Here is a 20,802-nt window from a genome sequence, read left to right on the forward strand (position 1 = left end):
TTTTGTAATATTAAAATATATTACGAAACCATTTTATGTAAAATAAGAGTCGATGACAAGTTCTATCTGATGTTCTTATGCCCGGAAACTACATAATTCATATATCAAATGATGGTAAGAGCCTCAATCTCGCCCAATTATTATACAATTACGTAAGATGTCATTACAGCCGCCTATGCCAATAACTTTCTTACAAGGCCATCCCATTTCGAAATGCAAGGCATTAAATCCATTTTTGTTCGTTTTATGGGGTAAGCAGGATTTTATGCTCATTATTTGGCCACTTCGTTTAATAATAGGTTAATATACAACCATCCAAAGAACGAGGTGAAGCAAAGATAAATTGCCGTATAATATCAAGTTACAAAGATAAATGGCAGCCATCATAAACAATGACTATTAACCGAAATTATAGTCACAAGCCAAAGCAGAGTCGATAATTTGAATGTCACCGGCTTCGCAATTCGTCCCAAAATGGTAATGTCCTGAACGATTTCTAGGTTTACCTGCCATTAACGCCGGCTCTCAGCAAAAAAAGGACTGTGTGTATTACCTTGGTAACCCAGAAGCATATTCAATATGACTTTTTTGTACCAGGGGGAGGATGCGTTTAATTATATAAAAGGAAATGCTACATTTTTGAATTCATATGTTGGTCTTATGGAGACCGGACTTGCAAAAATTTATTTAAAAATACAGCATGCAAGTTTATAAAAGCCTAAACTCATTTATGTTTAAACACTTCGGTTTCAACGAGTAGAATATTAATCTACAATACATAATTTAAAGTGCGGCGTTATAACACGTAATTTTATTTTTTCACTTGTCCATCCATTTTCTAAACAGACTGCTAATCCAACCATTTATTAAACTCAGTAGATGAATGATAAATTAAATTATACAAATGATTTAAATATTGCAAATATAATTAATTTATTACAGTAGTTTGGTTATGTTTATGCCATGTTTCATTTCTTTTTCCAGTACTCCCTTCGAAAACTATAATGTCAGTGGTGGTGCCAGGAATAAATTTCGCTGGATGAGGTGGGCGAAGAGGAAGTTAGATGTCATCACTGACATTTACACACAGTACTGATTTAGTAATGTAGTGAAAACGGACCACGGTTACCACATAATAGCATGAAACATTATTTTGTGGAGGGTGAAAGGTAGAAACTGTAGTTCATAATTCAGAAAAACTGTATGTTGGGTATAAAATCCTAAGTTCGAAACGCTGGTTTAGAGGATTAGAAAAGCACGAATTAATAATTAACCTTTCGCGATTGTAATTTTTTTTTTTAAATAACAAATTCGCTTCGTACTGGGGATTTTTAAAAAATAACAGTAAGTACTAAACAGGCAACAAGGAATGGTCGATTAAGTAATCAAAATATAAACTATATATATATATAATAAAACATCACAATGATTTAAAAAAAAAAATTAAAAGAAAGAGCAGAAATAATTGAATTATAAAGTAAACAGCGCGGTCGGCAATACAGATATTACTGTATATAATACACCACTAAGCAAGATAAACAGAAAAAAAAAAAAAAAAAAAAAACGGGGGTTGACTTATATGCCGAATATACGGTAATTTTAAGAACCGTTCTAGTTTTAACTTTGTTGTATGTCAAACAGGAAATTATTACAAATTAAACAGCACAGTATATATTATTTGGTATATTTACAGGTGGTGATATCATAAGCTAATAATTATAATACATAATTTTATGAAATATTTAACAGTGGGAAGGGAGGAGTGTGAATCATTTCGTGAAGACTCAGTATTTATTATTATTTTTTTTGAAGATTCTTTGCCACTCCAAACGAAAATCTAGATGTATGACCTTATGGCTAACCACACAGAGCCCTTCGGAGAACAAAATATCTATATTTAACCAGGGAGGAGTGAATGAACTAAAATTGGCTACTTTAACTGAACGCGGAGGCTGAACAAAAAAATAGATGATTTTTGTCAATTGGGCAGAAATCAGAAGAATGTTTGACAGGAAAAAAGTGCAGATAATTCATCTTTTAACACTTGGAGAAGGCAATGGTTCATTATTTGTAATTCCTAGTATATCTTCCAGATCAAGACGAAAAACTTAAGTGACAATCAAACGTTTCGATTTAATTTGAAAACGTTACAAAAATAAAGCTTTCAGATCTTTACTTTCTCAAAAGAAGATCGAGAAATGATTATTACCCACAAATATGCACATTATGAAAGAAACACCAATTTTGCAGTATGTAGCCCAGCTCTGAGATATCATTACGATAGCAGAAAGTTAAATTTTTCTTCAATCGGAAAAAAGAAAAAGATTCAGTCACAGAAATGCAAAGATTGTATAAGCTACATTAGCAGGTCTTCGGGGTAGAAGTAGACTAACACCATACCGCTCAACTAACCTTTCAAGGTCGTATTGTGGGAATCGATTAGTCCAGCCGGGAACGAAAAATGTCACCCAACCGCAGTAAGCACTGAGCTAGTGATCACCTTCAATTTCATTATCCCAGAAGGGACAAACTAATTCGCTCAATGCTACTGAAAAGTTAACCTTAAAATAATATATACTGTATGGATATCAACCAGATAGCACAGAAGAAACCCATACATTATATTGCAAAAAGTATCCAGACACTCCAGAAATTTCGACAGAATGAACCATCCAACCCTTCAAGTCAGGAACAGGTACAAAAGAAATTGCGTTAGAAAAGAGAAGTGAGCAGTTTAAGCAAATACAGTACACTAGATGGGTCGAAGTGTTGAGCTTAGCCACTTCCAATATCTCCATATGTTACCATATTAGCAATCAACCTGTTCGTGCCACTATAACAAACTGCATTGCTCTATATTAACGATGGCTGATATAATCACCAATTGGAAACGTCATGATGCCACTACAGTTGAGAAACATTTGGCTAGATTTCGAAAAAAAAAAAAAAAAAAAAAAATAGCGGAAAGAGACTGGAGGGCGCTCAGAAGAATGATAATTATGTCCCGTCAGTTCTCATTGAAGACTGTCAACCAGAAGTTCAAGGAGGCTACAGCTGACATTAGTATGATATGTAGGAAGTCCTACAGCATCGGATTTTACGCAACTGCAGCACATAAACCAAACATCCTGGTGCATAAAAACACATCGTAATGGATCCCTGGAACATTGGAAAGTTGTGTTATGGAGTGACCAATCGTGATACACGATTTTCCGATTTGATGGGCGTTTGAGTTGAATATATGCTGGAGAACGTTATTTACAGTGTTCTGTCCCGGCTTAAAGTTTAATGCCTCATTGTATGGATTGTTTCTTGTATTTTGGTCTTGGAACCGCTGGTCATGGTTCTTGGAACAGTGAATATCATAAGGTGTATTGACATCCTGGAAAATGTTCGTTGTTTCTTTAATTTTTTTCTTAAATCGATATGATAGATTCAGTCACAGAAAATTCATTCAGCAGTATGAGGAGAGATCTTTTGTTTCAGCATGACTACCATGTGACATTCATGTTATAGTGACTGGTTGAGTGTCTGGGCAGACTAGTGAAGTTTGTATAGTTAATAGTGTTTCCTAATAAAGTACGGAAATTCCGGAAGAGACAAGGAATGTTTAAAAAAAAGTGGCCAACTAACATTCCCCCAAAATCCTCATCATAGGGTTTATAGATCAGTTTGTACTGAAATTGTGTTAAATTAACAGGCATTATGTAATGAAAACTTTACTGTAAGGAACTCAAGTATTGGGCTTATAACAGATGTTCAAAAGTAATCAGCGCTCACGTATAATACAGTGGTCACGATCGTTGTCTTTTCACAAGGAGGATGTGTTAAAGGTTTTTATGAGTCATTTACACACCCTCCTTGTTTTGTCTGTCCGAATTAGTCGGTTTCAGGACTGCCCGCCCGAACTTCTGGTGTTTTATTCAGCAAAACAAACAATGATCATTGAATACATACAAATGATCGATAATACTGAGCCTCATTTTTTTTTTTTTGCAAAAAAATCAACTAAGAAGAAAAGCAAAGTGTTTACAAAGCGCTCAGAAATATGGATACTGTCTACTGCATTCTGCGTAAATAGTTCACTTTTCGAATTCAGCTCCACAACACGGTTTTTTCGAGGGTATGTTCGTAGATCATTTTTCCCGTCCGATACTCTCCCCTTGTTCCTAGAATTTCAGAATCTTATGCCGAAGCATTCTGTAGGCCTACTTTTTATTTAAATAAACGAGGACTGCAAAACTGCACTGCGCTAGAATCTGTAGCACACTTAATCCGGCCATGTTTCTATTCCGTTTTAAAAGATTTAGATACCAACGCCTTATATACATACTCTATTGTATATACAAATACGTGGCAGCTTTTATTTGTAATACTAAAAGACAGTGAATAACTATTGAGATCAGTCAAGGTCTCTCCAGTTCGCACATTTTTAGTTTTCATGCAAAAAACCGTTGTTTTGTCGGAAATGTAGCGCCTAGTTAGTGCCTTGTTAAACTTTTGTTTTGGGTGGGGATCACGTTTATGATCAAAGTATACACCTCGACAGCCTCAACATCCATGAACCAGATTTAACCTGGTAATTTCCTGATGTGGGTGGCCTTTACTAGAAAACAGTAACGTTGCATGACTGACTGCCATTGCCTTGAACAATTTAAAGAGACCCCATTACTGATATTTCTTTCACTCCTCGTAAAACTGGAGGTTGACTCACTACCTCACGCTCTTTGTCCAAGATAACAAACAGAAAATTCAAACTAGTCAATACTGGAAATTCATTAAAAATGTGACCTACAAGATCAGCAAGCTTGGTGTCTGTGAATCCACATGAAAATAGTGGTAAAGTAGCAGAAATAACAAGTTAAAATTGAACCAATAATTTGCTTTTGTACCCCTCCCCTTCAAAGCAAATAAAATTCCTGTGGGTGGCTCTACATAAATCGTTCTCACAATTGGAAAGATTTCTGGGATTTGTTTACTAATATCAAATTTAATGCCCTAACCAATAGATTTCTTTCAAAGACTACAAATATCCCCTATTCAAGGAAATTATTTTTGATACTCGGGGATAGAAAGAAGTTAGATGGAGCCAAATCGGGAAAAGTAAGGAGAATATTCCATCTGAAAGATTAGTTTCCCATCTCCTTAGAAACTGCCTCACTGATAATGCTCCTACTCGCATACCCATCACCTTAGAAATTACCAGTAAATTCTGAAGAAAAACAACAAAAAAGAGATCCTTCAATGGAGCATATCTCCTTCCTTACCCACTGATTTGGCTCGTTAGCTTCTTTATTCCCAAATATAACAACTTTGCAGAAAGGGACAGGAGTAAATAACTGGTAAATTAACATAGATTAATTTATGTACATTTAAAGTGGTACATTTAAAGTTAATTTTAAAAGTTATTCCTGGAACTTTTTAATCCCACATCTTACTAATCAGGAATAATGTTAGGATGGCGAGTCACATCTGGCCCTGCACTTATGTTATTCCAGTCTGACCAAATTCCAACTAAATCTCCAGCTCACAGTTATTATTAAATGGCTTGACAAATCCCAGGTCCGACATAGTGACTGGCAATAGCTTTAATTTTTTTTTGAATAGCTTGGAAATTATTTTGAATAAAAGAAAAAAATATCTAACTACAGTATATGGTACAAATGTATAGTTTTTGTTGTGAAAATCGGTTATGCTCAAGTCCGAAAATGCCAGAAATCCATTGCGAGTACAAACACATTACGAGAACAATATCGATTATTCTCTACAGCTGGATCCTAGAAGTGGTAACGAACCTGTCACACGAGCTGTACCTAGCCAAAACAAAGTGTAGCGTTTCGTGAAACAGTGCAAGTAAATCGTGTACATAACATTACACTTTGGACCGCAACGAATTGTCTGGCCTGTCTCTAGCCATCTACATAGCTGTAGGGCAAGTTCTGTTGCTGCCCAAATGTGCAAGTTTTTTAACCTTTGATTTAAGCACGAAGCTACTCTTTACCTTTTTTTTTTGTTGTTGTTCATGGAATTCTTGTAACGTTCCGTTTTCAATGTGCGTGGTACATTTAAAAATTAAAAAAAAAAAAAAAAAAAAAAAATGTAATGAATCAGGTCTGACTGGAATTAAGTTTCAATGTATAAAATAACTTAGACAAGGCCAGGAACAACGTTTCACTTCCAGGGTAGATATGGCAAATCTTTGAAAATGCAATAATAATAAAATAGACATTCCACACTACAACCAGAGTTTAGATGGTTCTCCATCTTATCATGGAGAATTCAAATTTGTGGCTCTAGACAAAATGTCTCTACAAATAGGACCCCTCCAGAGGTGAGAATTTTTATTTTTTTTCCTTCAAACGACGCTCGAAAAACAAATTTATTTTTTAATTAAAAATGGTATAACGGCTCTAGTATGTACTGGGGTCTAAAGTAACTGCCGGGCCGTAATGAATGGAAACGACCCAGTCCAGATGCCAACTCTTGAAATCAACAGACGGAAAGAAAAAAAAAAGGATGAATGGAACCTTTTCAAGCAGGACAGCAACAAGATGGCGCAGTACTGCTGGAACTTCATGCCATGGGGACGGTGAAAGTTTATTAGTAACAGGAGCGTACGTCTAAATAATGCCCATGACATGCAATTTAATTGCCGTAATTATCACAAACACATACGAGTTTCAGCAAAACAGGGGCCCGAAGAATAATAATGAATGAAACAAGAATCTCAAACAATTAACATGCCTGGTTCTGTGTGGAAGTACTTCGAGCTGCGTTGGTGTTCCACCACATCATTTTCCTCTACTAACTTTACTGTGGATTTTAATTTCGGCTATCCTGTTAAACATATTTTTGTAAATATATAAACAAAGAAAATAAAGTATCCTTTTTAACTATTTCTTCAAGCTCCTTTCTCAATAATAACGATTTATTAGTCTTTTTCCTGCAAAAAAATAAAAATATGCATTTTTTTTAAATTTCTGTATCCAACACAGAATTTACTTATTTTTATATTAATAGCCTTTCCTACATCGTAATCACTTTTTAAAGTGGAATGTAAAAGATTTAACTTAAGTTGGATTTTCTAGTTTCAAAGGTCAAGGTTATATTTTAAATCAGCACATTCTACTAATGGATCAAGATCATCTTGTTGACATCAGTTCATACATGAAAGGTTTTTAATCGATAAAGGAAATAAACTATTTCCTTGGAAAGTTTATTTCTGCGAAAATATTCTTCCATGTAACTGAAGAATATTGTCGTACGGTGGCGCAATTGCTACTACTACTTGTTACTTTACTCAGTGGAGGGAAAAAAAAAAAAAAAAAAAATCATTTTAGTATTTTTTTTTTTTTTTTTCCCTTCTTCACTGGGATTTTGTTTTCTATCGCGCTGTACAGTACTTTATTCACGCAAAACAGATATGAAGCGAGATTGCTTTACATTTATCCGAGTTTGGAAGACCTTTTTGACATTTTAATAAAATAAATGCGAGACTGGGAAATCGTATTGATGTCTTTAAATAAAAATGCCTGTTAGCTCTACTGCTATTTCGCTAAAGTAAAATTACATTATACATATGTTTCCGGTTTTCCCAGTGCTCCAGTCTGCTCGTTAAATAAATTAATCGTTTTTACATGTATAGTTTGTATACCAGTACTGTTAAGTTATTCAAAACAAAATCCAGCCTTGGCCTCAATCTTTTCCAGTTGAGGATGACAAGCATGCACAATTAAAAGAAGGGAGGAGTACCTGTTCTCACTAAAAAAAAAAAAAAAAAAAAAAAAATTTAACTTTTCATTGCAGAAATTACTTGAAATAGAGTAGATAACACAATGTGGGGTGGGATAGGGTGGAATGTTATTGTTGGCATCGGGTCGTTTAGATCTTGACAACTTTGCTCATAAGCATTCTCCATAACATTAAAAAATTTGGAAATTTTTGATTACCCTGTTAACAATTTACAGCCTTTCGACATGGAAGCAAAAAAAAAAAAAAAATGGCGACTTACCTCCGTAATGATGTTATACTCTTCAAATGTCCCTCATGAGAGACATGTACAGTATTTACACTTTTAGTTCATCATCCCCTTTAACTCTATAAGGAAGGTTTCCCATTGAAACCACCCATTTCTTAATCTTTCTTTGCGTTCTTTTATTCATCTGGACATTTACCCATATATAAATGGGTGGAAACTAGAAAGTCGCTCTCAATTTATCTGAAGATATCAGCGTGCAACTTCATCGACGAAACCTTCAGTTGCATTGTTTTGTGTAACGGTACATAACAGTAAATTTTAAGTTTTAACTAAGTTGCAGACAGTATATTATGGTTTCTGCAACTGGAGGTTACTTTCTATACTCTTTACTACGGTGTTCCACAAGGATCTTCATTGGGCCCTTCCTTTTTGCATTACTTACTAACGATGTGGCAATACTATATGGAAGCTATAGAGACGTAATGCCGACTGAAAAATAGCGAAGTACGGTGTTTACTAAAAATCACCGACTGGCTATGTACTAAATATAGTCTGCGAACACACTACGCTTCAAAAAGTATACAGACCACCACCTCTGGGTAGCACAATTAGTATAATCACCGTCCTCTCTACACACCGTTGGAAAAGCCCCGAATTTGAATCCCGTCAATGACAAGAACTTTTATAGGCTAGGCCATTTTTACGATGTGGCTGAGCTAGTCGGTCTCAGGCGAGGGTAGCATAGTTTTTTCTTGGGTTTTTCGTCCAACACACAGCAAATCGATCACAGAACAGACGCAATTTACAGACATTATCTACGGCACAATATGGCCTAACAACCAAATCCTATAGGCACTGGTATTAATACATCAACCTTTTATTCAAGTTCTACCGTCTCTAATCCAGAAGATTTAATCCAATCCCAAAATTTTAAATAAAAGAATTGAGAGCAGATTTACTAGCAATGGTAGGCTTCATAACTTCTCGATGGATGTTTGTATTTATTCAACTCAGAGGGACGATTTTAATTTAAATTTCTTATTCCCCTCTTTCTGTATTCCTTCTGTAATCAGTCAAATCACAGATCTGTAAGTATAGTCACTGCCAGCTGAACTCAAGGTCACCAACAGACCCAGTCTATTTTAGAACTAAAGAGGTGGTGGGGTGATAAAAAGGTACTTAGATTTCGAGATTAATTTTCATTTTAAACAAAGTAACTGTATAGATGTATAACGAAAAGAATCGATTCTATTCTCATTTCGATCTTGGTCTGTCATAAAAATTGAACATTTGTATTCACCCTCTTTTTTCCTATATCACTTATCCATCTACTTGTTAAATAGAGGGTGTGTGTGTGATCTCTAGTCCATTCTCGTGGTGGTAGGACTATAGAAAACGAGCCAAGTCTCTGAAATTCTGCAAGCATCTTAGCATTGCCTTTCGCGATACAAGATTTTCGGTTGGATGAATGTGATTACAACAGACCTGTTTCTGGACCCACATGTTTCCACGCAATTAGAGAAGTTAAATTTTCATCACAAACAGCAGCTTTTGGTGCTTTCCAAACCAGAACTTTTGTGATTAGTATTCATGAAATAAAATAGCACTTTCTCAGTTGAAATAATGTATGGCTTCAGATCCATACTGTGCTTTCAGTACTTGTTGGTCATTGTCATGTAGGAATTTTGAACCCACACATTGTCATTCTGGAGCAAGGTGAACTGGGTTTTTTTTTTTAAATAATGATTAACTCCACATCTGTGACTATTTAGGTGTTTCAGCAATTTATCATAAAGGCCTATGATAAATAGGCCTTTGAACCCTACCATATTGCCTGTTTGCCATATAAGTTAATATTTATTATTATATTAAAGGAGCCTTCAAAAGTTTAACAGCTATTTCACAGTTCATTTTTTATTTTGAAAACAGTCAATAGTTTCACATTAGAGAGAATTCGTTGCCATTTACAATTTTCTTATTGTATGCATAAAAACACAGCACATAAAAAAAATCAAAACACTTTTGATGTTTTAAAAATTCCAGAAAGTAATTACCATAAGTTCGAACTACAACTGGTAATTGCCTCTTACCAGTTCAAAGAGAGAATAATGAAGCATATATTAAGCGAATGAACCTTTCTCTGAATTGTATACAAAGTTCAAGAATAAGATGTAGAAATCCTCCATAAAGTTATATTTCAACATCCCATAATTCGCCAATCAGCGATTTAAGACAATTTGCTTTAATGAAACAATGACCTTGGAAAGGATCAAGAGGAGGCGTTATAAGCTGCTTGTCACGGTGATTTTTCTCATGGTGTCATATGACGTCAAGAGCGAAAGGTAACAGCACATTAATGTTTGCGTGCTAACGTACATGTGGCGAAGATAATTATAGGTTTATTTTATTAATTTGTACACGGAATTCGGGTTTTTAGTCCTGTGAAAATACCGAGTGACGACAGCACGTGGTACTACAAAATAAACCAATAAATAATACTTCTCTCATTCTACGTGCGCAACCGAGTATAAACCTATGCATGACAAGGCTGACAATAATATCAAACTAGCGCAATTCGTCAATATCTGGAAATTAACACCCCCCCCCAACACATCCCTCAATGAAGAGGACTACACGCGCAACATTACTGGTTAAAATAATGTTTACAGTTTAATCTAATTAGTATAATTGTTATCTTTAATATTTTCTTATATACGTCATCACTGGGATGGAAAAAAAAAAACAGCCTCATTTTAATTCACTGAATATTTATTACTACAGCCCAATCGGTTGGGAAAAATACGTTGATAATCGTGCAGATACCAACCAAGAGGAAAATTATCTCCTTAAAATTTGGTATTATCGACGTTAAAAACTTTCTCAGGCTTTATTTCAAAGTATGGCTCGGTGGTTGGAAGAATATCATTACTGCATGAAATTCGTTGTGAAGGCAAAGTTTGTAAAGCATTCAGACCATCGCATTAAACAAGCAGTTTAAATCCTGCTGGCAAAACACGTCGTAAGAAGAGACAAGATAATATTCTTTTTATTTCTTAGCCCAGCCCTCTAGTGTAGCAGAGGTCCTCACATCTGGTGAGTATGGGCTTGGCACACCCAGCGACCTGAGCTGGATATCATTCTTCTCTTTCTTGGTGATTCTCTTCTACTTTTGATTTTTTTTCTCTCTCTCTCTCTCTCTCTCAGGGTAACTCGGGAATTTTTTTTTTTTTCCTGGTGCAGAATAAGCTTCAGGCTTCCTTGTACCATATGGCTATTAATAATAATAATCGCCATCTTTTCCACACTGGGTGGAAATAGTAGTAGTGGCATGTGATGCATGAAAGCAAGGATATGAGCTTATGCAGCATCAGCCAAAAAAAAAAAAAAAAAAAACACCATTCCCTCCGAATGCCTGTCCAGTTCCTCCTTAAATTTATTTAACCTATCAACTTCCACAACGACAGATGGAAGTTTGTTCCAGCAATTAACCACCCGCTGGCTAAAGGCAAATTTCCACACATCTATTCTACATCTGTCTTTTCTTAATTTGAATTTATGCCCCCTTAGGTTCGTAATCTGAACAAGTGGAAGAATCTCATCAGAATTCAGCGTGCTCAACCCATTCAAGGCCTTATACACCTCAATCAGATCACCGCGCAGGTGCCTAGTCTCCAGCCACTGCAATTTGCAGAACTTAAGCCTCTCTTGGTAAGAGGATCCCTTCATTCCCCTCACCAATCTTGTTGCCCTTCTCTGTACACGCTCAAGAAAATCGACATCCTTCCTAAAATGAGGCTTCCAGACCTGTACGCAGTACTCAAGGCGTGGCCTGGCCATTGCCTTATACAGAGGGACAATCACCTCCTTTTCCCTGCTAGCAAAATTCCTATATATCATTGACAAAACCCCATGACCTGCCCTGGCAGCCTGCCTGCATTGCTCAGTACTTCTACCCATATGTAGTACTTTGCATTTGTGAAGGTCAAAATTCAGTTGCCACTTCTTGATGATCCGAGTTCGAATCCCGTCGATGACGTGAGCAATTTTTATGGACGTTTTTCACAACGTGGATGAGTTAGGTGGTCTCAGGCCAGGGTAGCATGCTTTTGCTCCCGGGAAAGTTCGGTTTTTCATCCAGCAAGCCGACAATTTACAGACATATTATAGAAGGTGCAATATAGCGTAAATTGTTGATATGTCACAGTACTGGTTTGAGCAAGCGCAATGCTGATGAGATTCTTCCTCTTGCTCAGATTACGCACTTGAGTGTGGGGGGGGGACAAATTCAAATTGAGAAAAGACAGTTGCAGAATAGGTGTGCGGAAATTTGCCTTTAGCCAGCAGGTAGTTAATTGCTGGAACAAACTTCCATTGTCGTTGTGGAAGTTGACAGCTTAAATAAATTCAGGGAATTGCTGGACAAACTATGTAGCGGATGGAGAGGTGAATGGGAAGTGGGTTTTTTCTTTTTTTGTCTAGAAAGCAAAGCCACACGGAACCATATCTAGTTTAATCAGGAGTTGCTGAATTTGGCCAACAAAGAGCAACGAATACAGCAAAGAGTTATCCTAGTGAAATAACCACTCCTTGTTGTTTCACACCCGGTATTTTTCTTCGAATCGCACCACGAAGACATCTCAGAACTTCACACAATGATTCTTTATTAATTGTTTGCGTATTCTTGGTGTTCCACAACGAATTCTAATAATAATAAAAAGCTAGCAATTAATAGCCTTCGTTTTGCTGCCAAAGTGTGTGTTCACGGACCGAGTTGCAAGTTGTGCTTTCTTCTCCTAAGATTGACCAACTACGCCTCAATGAAGAGAACTTTAGAAGTTTCTGCAATCGTCAACGGGAATTGAACTCAGTAGTGGCACACAATGAGGGCTGGTCCGAGCTACGGGCGATCGCTTGGGGCGCTGACGCTTTGGAGGCGAATGACACTGGGAGTGTCGAAGGTTTGAGAGGGCGAATATGCTTCGTAAAAGGGAGAAAACGATTTAATATGACAATTAAAACATAAATATTCTGGTTGTTTTTTTGTGTTTACATTTGTCTTTAACTTTTCTGTAGCAAAAATAAAAATATGAACCCAATAAAAACACCTTAAATTTTTTTCTATCTGGAAGGGGGCACAAGAATGCCTTTCTGCCAATATACCTTGAGCCGACCGACCCTGCACACAATAAAATGTATTGTTAAATACAATAAATACAATATATTTACGGTTATGAGCTCATGCTGGTGGCCGATCATATCAATTTTAGGTATTATTATTTTATATTTTGATCGTTTCGAAGGGGAAGATTTTAGCTTTTTCTTCAGAGATTTTATGAACAGTTAATCTTCAGTCATTTCGTACCAAAATTTGACCTTGAGACAAGATTTAGCCCTTTTTTGAAGACTGTTAGCAAGTGAACAGCTTACTGTATGGATGAGAATAAAACATGTCTAAACATGTTATGTTTAGCCTATGTGGCTATTGTATCAGCCTTGAACAAATGGCATAATCCAGATAATCGTATTTAGAATTCAGTAAGGGTTTCATATCAATTCCACACAAATACCTTTTGTTCTAATTAAACAAAGTTCTCAGATCCGATGGTGCAACGTACCCAGACCCATTATTTGATTGGTCTGTCTCGCTTTTTTTTATGGTGTACTGACAAGCTAAGCCCACTATTTAAATGTGAGGCCTAATAATGCCCTAAGTTCACTATTTAAGGGGAACGAGCCCAATATACTCGTATATAGAAATATATAGATAATTCCATCCAAATCGCGGAGAGGGACCCAAAGCTTCTTGTTGTAATTGGGCTTTAAAAACATATTGCTCTGTATATACTGTCTGTAAATTGCGTGTGTTCTGTGGTAGATTTTCTGTTCACTAGACGAAAAACCTTAGGTTCCGGTAGAAAAAAAATCATGCTACCCTCGCCTGAGACCGACTAACTCAGCTACGTTGTGAAAAAGGCACATAAATTCCTCAACGTCATCGACGGGACTCGAACTCAGGTCTTTTCCACCCAGTGCGGGGTGGAAACGGCCTAGTGTAATATCATATTTTCCATTGATACAGGACTTAACTTTATATCCTTTCAAGGCAGATGAATTTTGAGATTTTGGCTGATTATTTATTATAGTCCGGTAAAAGTTAAAGACCTGAAAACAAGAAAGTTACAGCGCAGTCAAAGCCAAAACGCGTTCGTTTTAAGATTTTTTTATTTTTTATATACTTTAAACAACAGGAGATATTATTTTTGTTTGTGGTTCTTTACGCTGTAAAAAACAACTTATTGGTGTTAAAATATCAAATAACTCCAATATCAAATAACTTAATTCATAAAAATCATAGAATTATAATACATCTTTGTCATTTTCTATAGGTATTATCGGAACTCTTTTCGCATCCCCTTGGAAAGAATTTATGACCAAGGTGTGGTGCATCTGTCAAATCATGTTTGATAAGCTGATTAAAAGTTGTTCATTGATTGCACTAATACTTCTACCATTGTGTTGAAATAGGATGCTTTGATAGCAATTCTCGCTTTTCGGATATTTAACCGGAAATAGAAATAACTCTTTATACACCTTGACGACAAGAGAACACAAAACCATTACAGCCTTTAGTGGTTACGTAAACTCGAACCAGGAACAACTCAAATGTGAACTAGTGTAGCGTTTTCCCCAACTTTTTTTTAGATAATTTCCACTTCAAATATAAAAGTGGACTATAAGGATCACTTTTATATTTGAGGTAGTGGTCAAGGACCATAAAAGGTATTAAACTACACATGCAAAATATAATAGCCATTTTTTTTTTTTAATAAAATGATATGTACTCGTACTTAACATATGCAGTTAGGCATACCTGCATCTACCATTAATGGGATTACTGCCGAAAGCAAAAAAAAGTGTTGTTATTATTATTGGATTTTTAGGAGCATCGGCAACTAAGGCCATGTTGCTATTTTTATGTTGTCTGTAAATTGCGTGTGTTCCGAGCTGGATTTTCTGTTTGCTAGACAAAAAAACAGTTTCTGGCAGAAAAAAACTATGCTACCCTCGCCTGAAACCGACTAACTGAGCCATGTTGTGAAAAATACCCATAAAAATTCCTCCCGTCATCGACCAGATTCGAACTCAGGTCTTTTCCACCCGGTATGGGGAAGACGGAGATCCTATCAACTGTGCCATGCACCACACGAGGGCCCGTTTTATTGTCAAGTTCCCGCCGATCACTTTTATAAAAGTTGCGCTGACCATAGGTTAGGGGAGTACTGCACTATTGTACTTTAGTTTAACCACTCGGCTACGAAAAAAAAAAAAAAAAAAAAAATATATATATATATATATATTAGATAATCGAATTTGATGTTTCATTAACAGCAGAAATTCATGGATTTACTGACTTTGAATTATCACCAAGATAATTCAGACCATGAGGCGTTAGTCTTGCGTGTTTGAGGGATGAAAAACCTGGAGGGAAAAAGCTTATGTACATAAGTTCCTCGCTGAGCATTTTTATGGGTACATTTCCTTAAATATCTGAAATTCTTTTTAAATTCCTTCCCTCTTTTTTATTTTCCACAAACGCCATTAGTTGCATATTTTCCGGAACCCCCTCCCCCATTATTATTCTTCTTTCCCAAATATCGAAAAGCGTGTTATGGGATATTCGCACGACCACCCACTGAAAACTATCTGACGCCCTCCATCATTCCGTTACGTAATCTGTGATGAGTAGTCTCTACACATTAGAAAACAAGCAAATTAATTATGCAAAGTTGCCATTTTACTTTTATTCAATTCAGATTTTTTTTTTTTTTTTTTTGCTAGAGAAATATTTGTTTTTAACTGAAAAACATTCAATCTACTGAATTTTATATCCTGATCCTCTTTGTCCAAGATGACAATGAGATAAATAATTTTAGATTATAGTTTATTAAAAATTAATCTATAAAAGAATGAATTAGTGTCAAGTCGACAATTTTTTTTTTTAAAGAATTTCTCGTGCTCCCTGTTGTATTTGGTGCCCGATTCGTCCATATCGAAATAGCACTCTGCCCATAAATTTTCTTATTCCACTTCTTTAATAATAAAATAAATCTTTATTTCACATATAAATAAAATTTTACTTGAATTATAGTACGACGGAAGTAAAATAAATATACAAAGAAGCGTTTTTAATCTCTCATCACACAATTTATGCTAATTACATAAACAGTGTCACAATTATACAAATTTCAATTAAAATTACTATATTTGTTCCATTATTAACATTAGTAGAGGCAGCAAGAAAGCAAGCTTATACAGCATCAGCAAAAAAAAAAAAAAAAAAACACCTTCCTATTTCACACAACCATTCGCTCTAAAAGAATGTCCAGTTCTTCCTTGAATTCATTTAAGCTATCAACCTCCACAGCGACAGATGTCTGTTCCAGCAAGGTAAATCTGAACATCTATTCTACAACTGTCCTTAATCAATTTGAATTTATGTCCCCTCAGGTTCAACAAGGTAAAAATATTACATCTCTTTAAAAACGAGATCGTAATATATACTGGTTTCCAGGGAGCATGTTAAGGATATCATACATTACCACGAAATGATCAAATTCTCACTCCTTTATAAACAGTAAAATTATTATATACAGTGTATTTACTTGTACACTGTATATAATAATTTAGTCTGAGAGTAAAACTAAGTTAACAAGCCTATGATTTGTACTTTTCCCTCTCAAAGTTTTGACGAATCCCGCCCACATGGGTGCACGGTCTAGAACGGCTAGACACTTTAAAAATTTCTTTTTATAAACAGAAGGGGCCCAACGGCCAGGGGGTTTACAGCTATAGCGTAACCACTTTCTGGGCAGCCGACATGCCAACGCCAACCGGTAACAATGGACTGTGCATTTTTTTTTGTTGCAGTGTACGAATTCGATCTCGGAACGTACGTGTCATTCGCCACGTACAGTCAACCCACGCTCACAGAAAATACCTTGTTCTGTTCTGGATGTTTTACTTGAAATAAGGTTTCTGATCCACTAAAGGATAGCCATCTGCGACATACACACACCAACTAAGGACTGTCAGCTCAACTAAAAATTAAATTTAATCATAAAAAAATATATAACAACATTGACAGATAAGGAAAGTCGGCTGGTATTTCCCCTCCCATTAAGAAAACGGATGTATTGAAGCAAATCCATAAAAAATTATGAACTACCTATGTATTTTCACTTAGGAAAAAATCAATGAAGCGCATTCCTGAATGTGTTGTGGTGATATCTGCGGTACAAAAGATCACTTACACACCGTAGTATCGTGGTTATAGCGTAAAACTATCTCGTACTCGCATACCGGGTGGAGGATAATATACAGCCATCAATGAAATTGATAATTTTCTTTATGACCTACTTTGCTGGCTGTTACGTTACATTGCATACCAAAAAAAAATATTAATAGACATTTCTAGACAATATTCACAATAAGGAGTGCTTCATCCCCTAACTTAAAGCAACCAATGCAATTCTAAAGTACGAAAGCAAACAATACTAAATTTCCTAAGGGTAGTCCACTGTTGCTGTTCGTTCCTGTAAAGTATACTTCCCCTCACAACAGTAGAATTCCGACAGGCAATGATCTTTCAGTGTGGTTAGTTTAACACTTGCCAGGAATGCTATTCTGTTGGTAATTTAGTTACATCATCTGAAGGATGGCAACATTTGCAAAATTTACAACTTCACAGAAAAACACAGTCATTGAAATCAATCACGAAAATATATTTGTCTTTCTTTTAGATAACATTTTCGAAACTGTTAAGTGTTAATTCAAAATCAGATTTCTCCACGAAAGAAAGCTGATAACCAACAGTCTTCCGGTATAGCATCGAACTCTTTCCTTTCCTCTCTCTCTTACTGAATGAATTACTCTACCAGAAATAAAAAAAAAAAAAAAAAAATCCTTCAAATTTCCTTCTTGGACAATTCAGTGCATGCGGAATGAATAATATCTCTAAACTCTTAAGAATTTTATAAAACTATTATAAACCTTGGCCAGAGGGTCTAATAACACTATATCGAGTCAGATAATGATGAATTTAATAGGAATTAAATTTACATCTTTTGGAAACTTTTATACTTCCAAATTCTTATAGATAGAAGGATCCAAAGAAATAGATGGTAATATATAAATTTTATTTATTTTAAAATATTTAAAGTTATTAATAAACACACTTCCTCCCTGTGCGTGTTCAGATTCAACTAGACCCTGCTTTTTTAATATAAAATACCAAATATATAATAATCTTACTTGTTTTCGGTTTTCACCCATCTTCTGATTAGTCTATAGGATCCAAAGACAAACGTAAACGACTTTGAACGGGCTTTGAAGGTTGTACCAGTGATGGCGCGGAGAACGTGACGTTGCTCTTAAGAACACGCTGATGACGTTGAAAACCAGCCTCTTTTCATTACGTTAAAGGTGTGTTTCGTATTATGTAATATGATTGGACATGGAAACAAGAGGTGGTACCATACATATGTTGGTAGTTATTATCATATATGTAATTAGCCACATTCTTGTCCTAGAAACTGGTTGTTGAGCAACACACACAACCGCTGGATAATTCCCAAGAAGTCGTTTCATATTTTGACGCTGATTTCACGCAATTGGACTATCTCGTAAATACAGCCCTAGGGCTTCATGATGAATTCTTGCCCAATTCTGAAACTTGGCAATAATATTTCTTTCACGTTTCTCGAAAACAAAAATTAATCAATATTGTACAAATAATACTGTCTCATTGTCCATATTTACATTTGCGAATGGGAGTTTTGGTGTGTGTGGGGGGGGGGGGGGGGGGGGGGGGGGGGGAGTTGTCACTACAATATTTATTTTATTTTTTTTTTTCAAGAAAGCAAACAGAACTGAGTATTACGTATAAAACTAAAACTTTAACTCTTATAATTAAGCATTTTCTTTAACGATAACGTTAGTATTTTAAATTTAAAAATATAAAGTTCGTTTTTTCAATATTCCGTTTCTTTCCGTTTCTCATGGTTGTATATTTCGCTGATGAGGAACATGGCGGCCTCTCTTAGTGTAAATGTTAGTGGATCGTTATTAGCATCCCTGTTTTATGAAAATGCTAACAGTGCAGGTGATCAGGTAAGAAAATCAGTAATCTGCAAGATGTTTTCTAATACTTTATATAGTTGACAAAGCTTCTAGAATTTCTTATACTTTTAAATAGGCTAATAATTACTCTAGGTGCGTCTAGTTTACATCATGCCAAGCTTTAACTAATAGCTAAATATTATAAAAATTAATCGAGGTAACCTGCAGCGAATTTGAACATGCCCTTAATAAAATGGATGACAGGTTTTAACGAGTTAAGTTCCTTATATATAAACTAATTAGCATCGTAATCTGCAGTCTTACAAAATAGTATACCTCCCAAAATCAAAAAATTTCAACCATGTGTTTGTTACCCTTTCTCTGTATTTCCGACTGCTACAGGCCGAAGTTATATGCAATCGAAATTTCCAATAATAATGAAATCTGTATTTAATTATATTTATAAATTTAACGTTTACTTCGGTATTTATTGTTATGTCAAGCTAAAGAGATTATTTATTGACTGAGACATAATGTTTGTCAATACGAATTTTTGTGCCTCTATTGATGTGAAATTGGCACCCTTGAAAACAATAATTTGGAAAAATAAATAAAATAAAAAATAACATTTTTAGTTTCAGCTACAAAATTTAGAACAAAAGTAATATTTTAAACTTTTGAGACTAATGATAACTTTCATTTTAATTAAATGAAGACTATGGAAGGATTCATAATAGGGAAGCTCCCAAAAGTGGATGAAATGGCTTAGTATCTTATAGCCAGTATTGCAGATTCTTCAGTGTTACTCTCTGAAGAAGTCTGGCAGCATTTCCTGATGTAATATTTGTTATATTCAATGAGAGAGTATAAGTATCAGGAGAAGTGGCAGATCTGTAGGTTTTGTCATTTCACAAAATTCTGAGGATCAAGTGACCACTCGGTGCTCTTTCTCTCCTTCATTCTTCTGCTTACACCTTCTTGGGGATTGCTCGTACTTTCTTCTCCCTACTATACCTTTCCCTCCCCTGAACTCTCTCCATTCATATTATCAAATATTTGGTCTTCTCCACAATGGGTTGGATTGTTGGCAATCCCATCAAAGGTAACATAGTAGCATCCCATCTTCTTGTGGCTAGGAATGGGAACCATGGAGAGACTTCCTTATGCTGTATCTTCCTGGTTGCTAAACTAAGTGGTCATTCAGACAACTCAACACACACTGTACGTGGTATCTAACACAACATACCGACTAGCTTTGCTGATAAGGCTTCTACACAGTGAAATAATGTAGATATGGGGAAACCTCGGGTTTCCCCATATCCACATTATTTCACTGTGTAGTCAAAGTTAGTCTGCTTAGTCAAAGAACACATCAATAAAAAAATAAAACTTCTGAGGGTCAATGGATAATATATTAAATATCTTCATGGAATTGGATAATTAATTCAGGGAGTCATGTTTTGCAATTTGGATTTGATTGACAGAGTGAGTTAGTATGGCTTTTTTGTGTGATGGATGTCTGGAGGTGATATTCCAGGTATATGGCTGTACAGATATTTAATATTTATTGATAATTTGTATTTATAGTTGTTTTATACTTAATTAAATAAGAAAATCTTACACTCTTATTACATGGCATTAATAACATTTTTTATTACATGGCTGTAATAATAATAATGTTAAATATTGAGGAAGATAAGTAAGAC

At 35.4% G+C, this 20,802-nt stretch overlaps 2 protein-coding genes across 3 annotated transcripts in view; one reads left to right on the forward strand and one right to left on the reverse strand.

Annotated features, from left to right (window-relative positions):
• The window catches only part of Hex-A (Hexokinase A), a 99,111-nt gene extending 80,541 nt beyond the window's left edge, over nucleotides 1-18,570 (reverse strand). The window contains exon 1 of one of the 2 annotated variants that reach the window (XM_090385124.1): nucleotides 18,290-18,570. In XM_090385124.1, the coding sequence (XP_090241250.1) occupies nucleotides 18,290-18,310 (21 nt within the window). In that variant the 5' untranslated portion in view covers nucleotides 18,311-18,570. The remainder of the gene's footprint in view (nucleotides 1-18,289) is intronic. The other variant, XM_090385125.1, reaches the window with a different exon arrangement.
• Nucleotides 18,571-19,060: 490 nt separating this feature from the next.
• Nucleotides 19,061-20,802, forward strand: part of LOC150077904 (BRISC complex subunit abraxas 2-like) — a 67,078-nt gene continuing 65,336 nt past the window's right edge. Inside the window, exon 1 of the mRNA XM_090384401.1 lies at nucleotides 19,061-19,147. Coding sequence (XP_090240527.1) covers nucleotides 19,064-19,147 — 84 coding nt within the window. The 5' untranslated portion in view covers nucleotides 19,061-19,063. The remainder of the gene's footprint in view (nucleotides 19,148-20,802) is intronic.

This window comes from Mastigoproctus giganteus, chromosome 11, assembly GCF_048544385.1.
Source record: "Mastigoproctus giganteus isolate SK-2022 chromosome 11, ASM4854438v1, whole genome shotgun sequence".
Lineage (NCBI taxonomy): Eukaryota > Metazoa > Arthropoda > Arachnida > Uropygi > Thelyphonidae > Mastigoproctus > Mastigoproctus giganteus.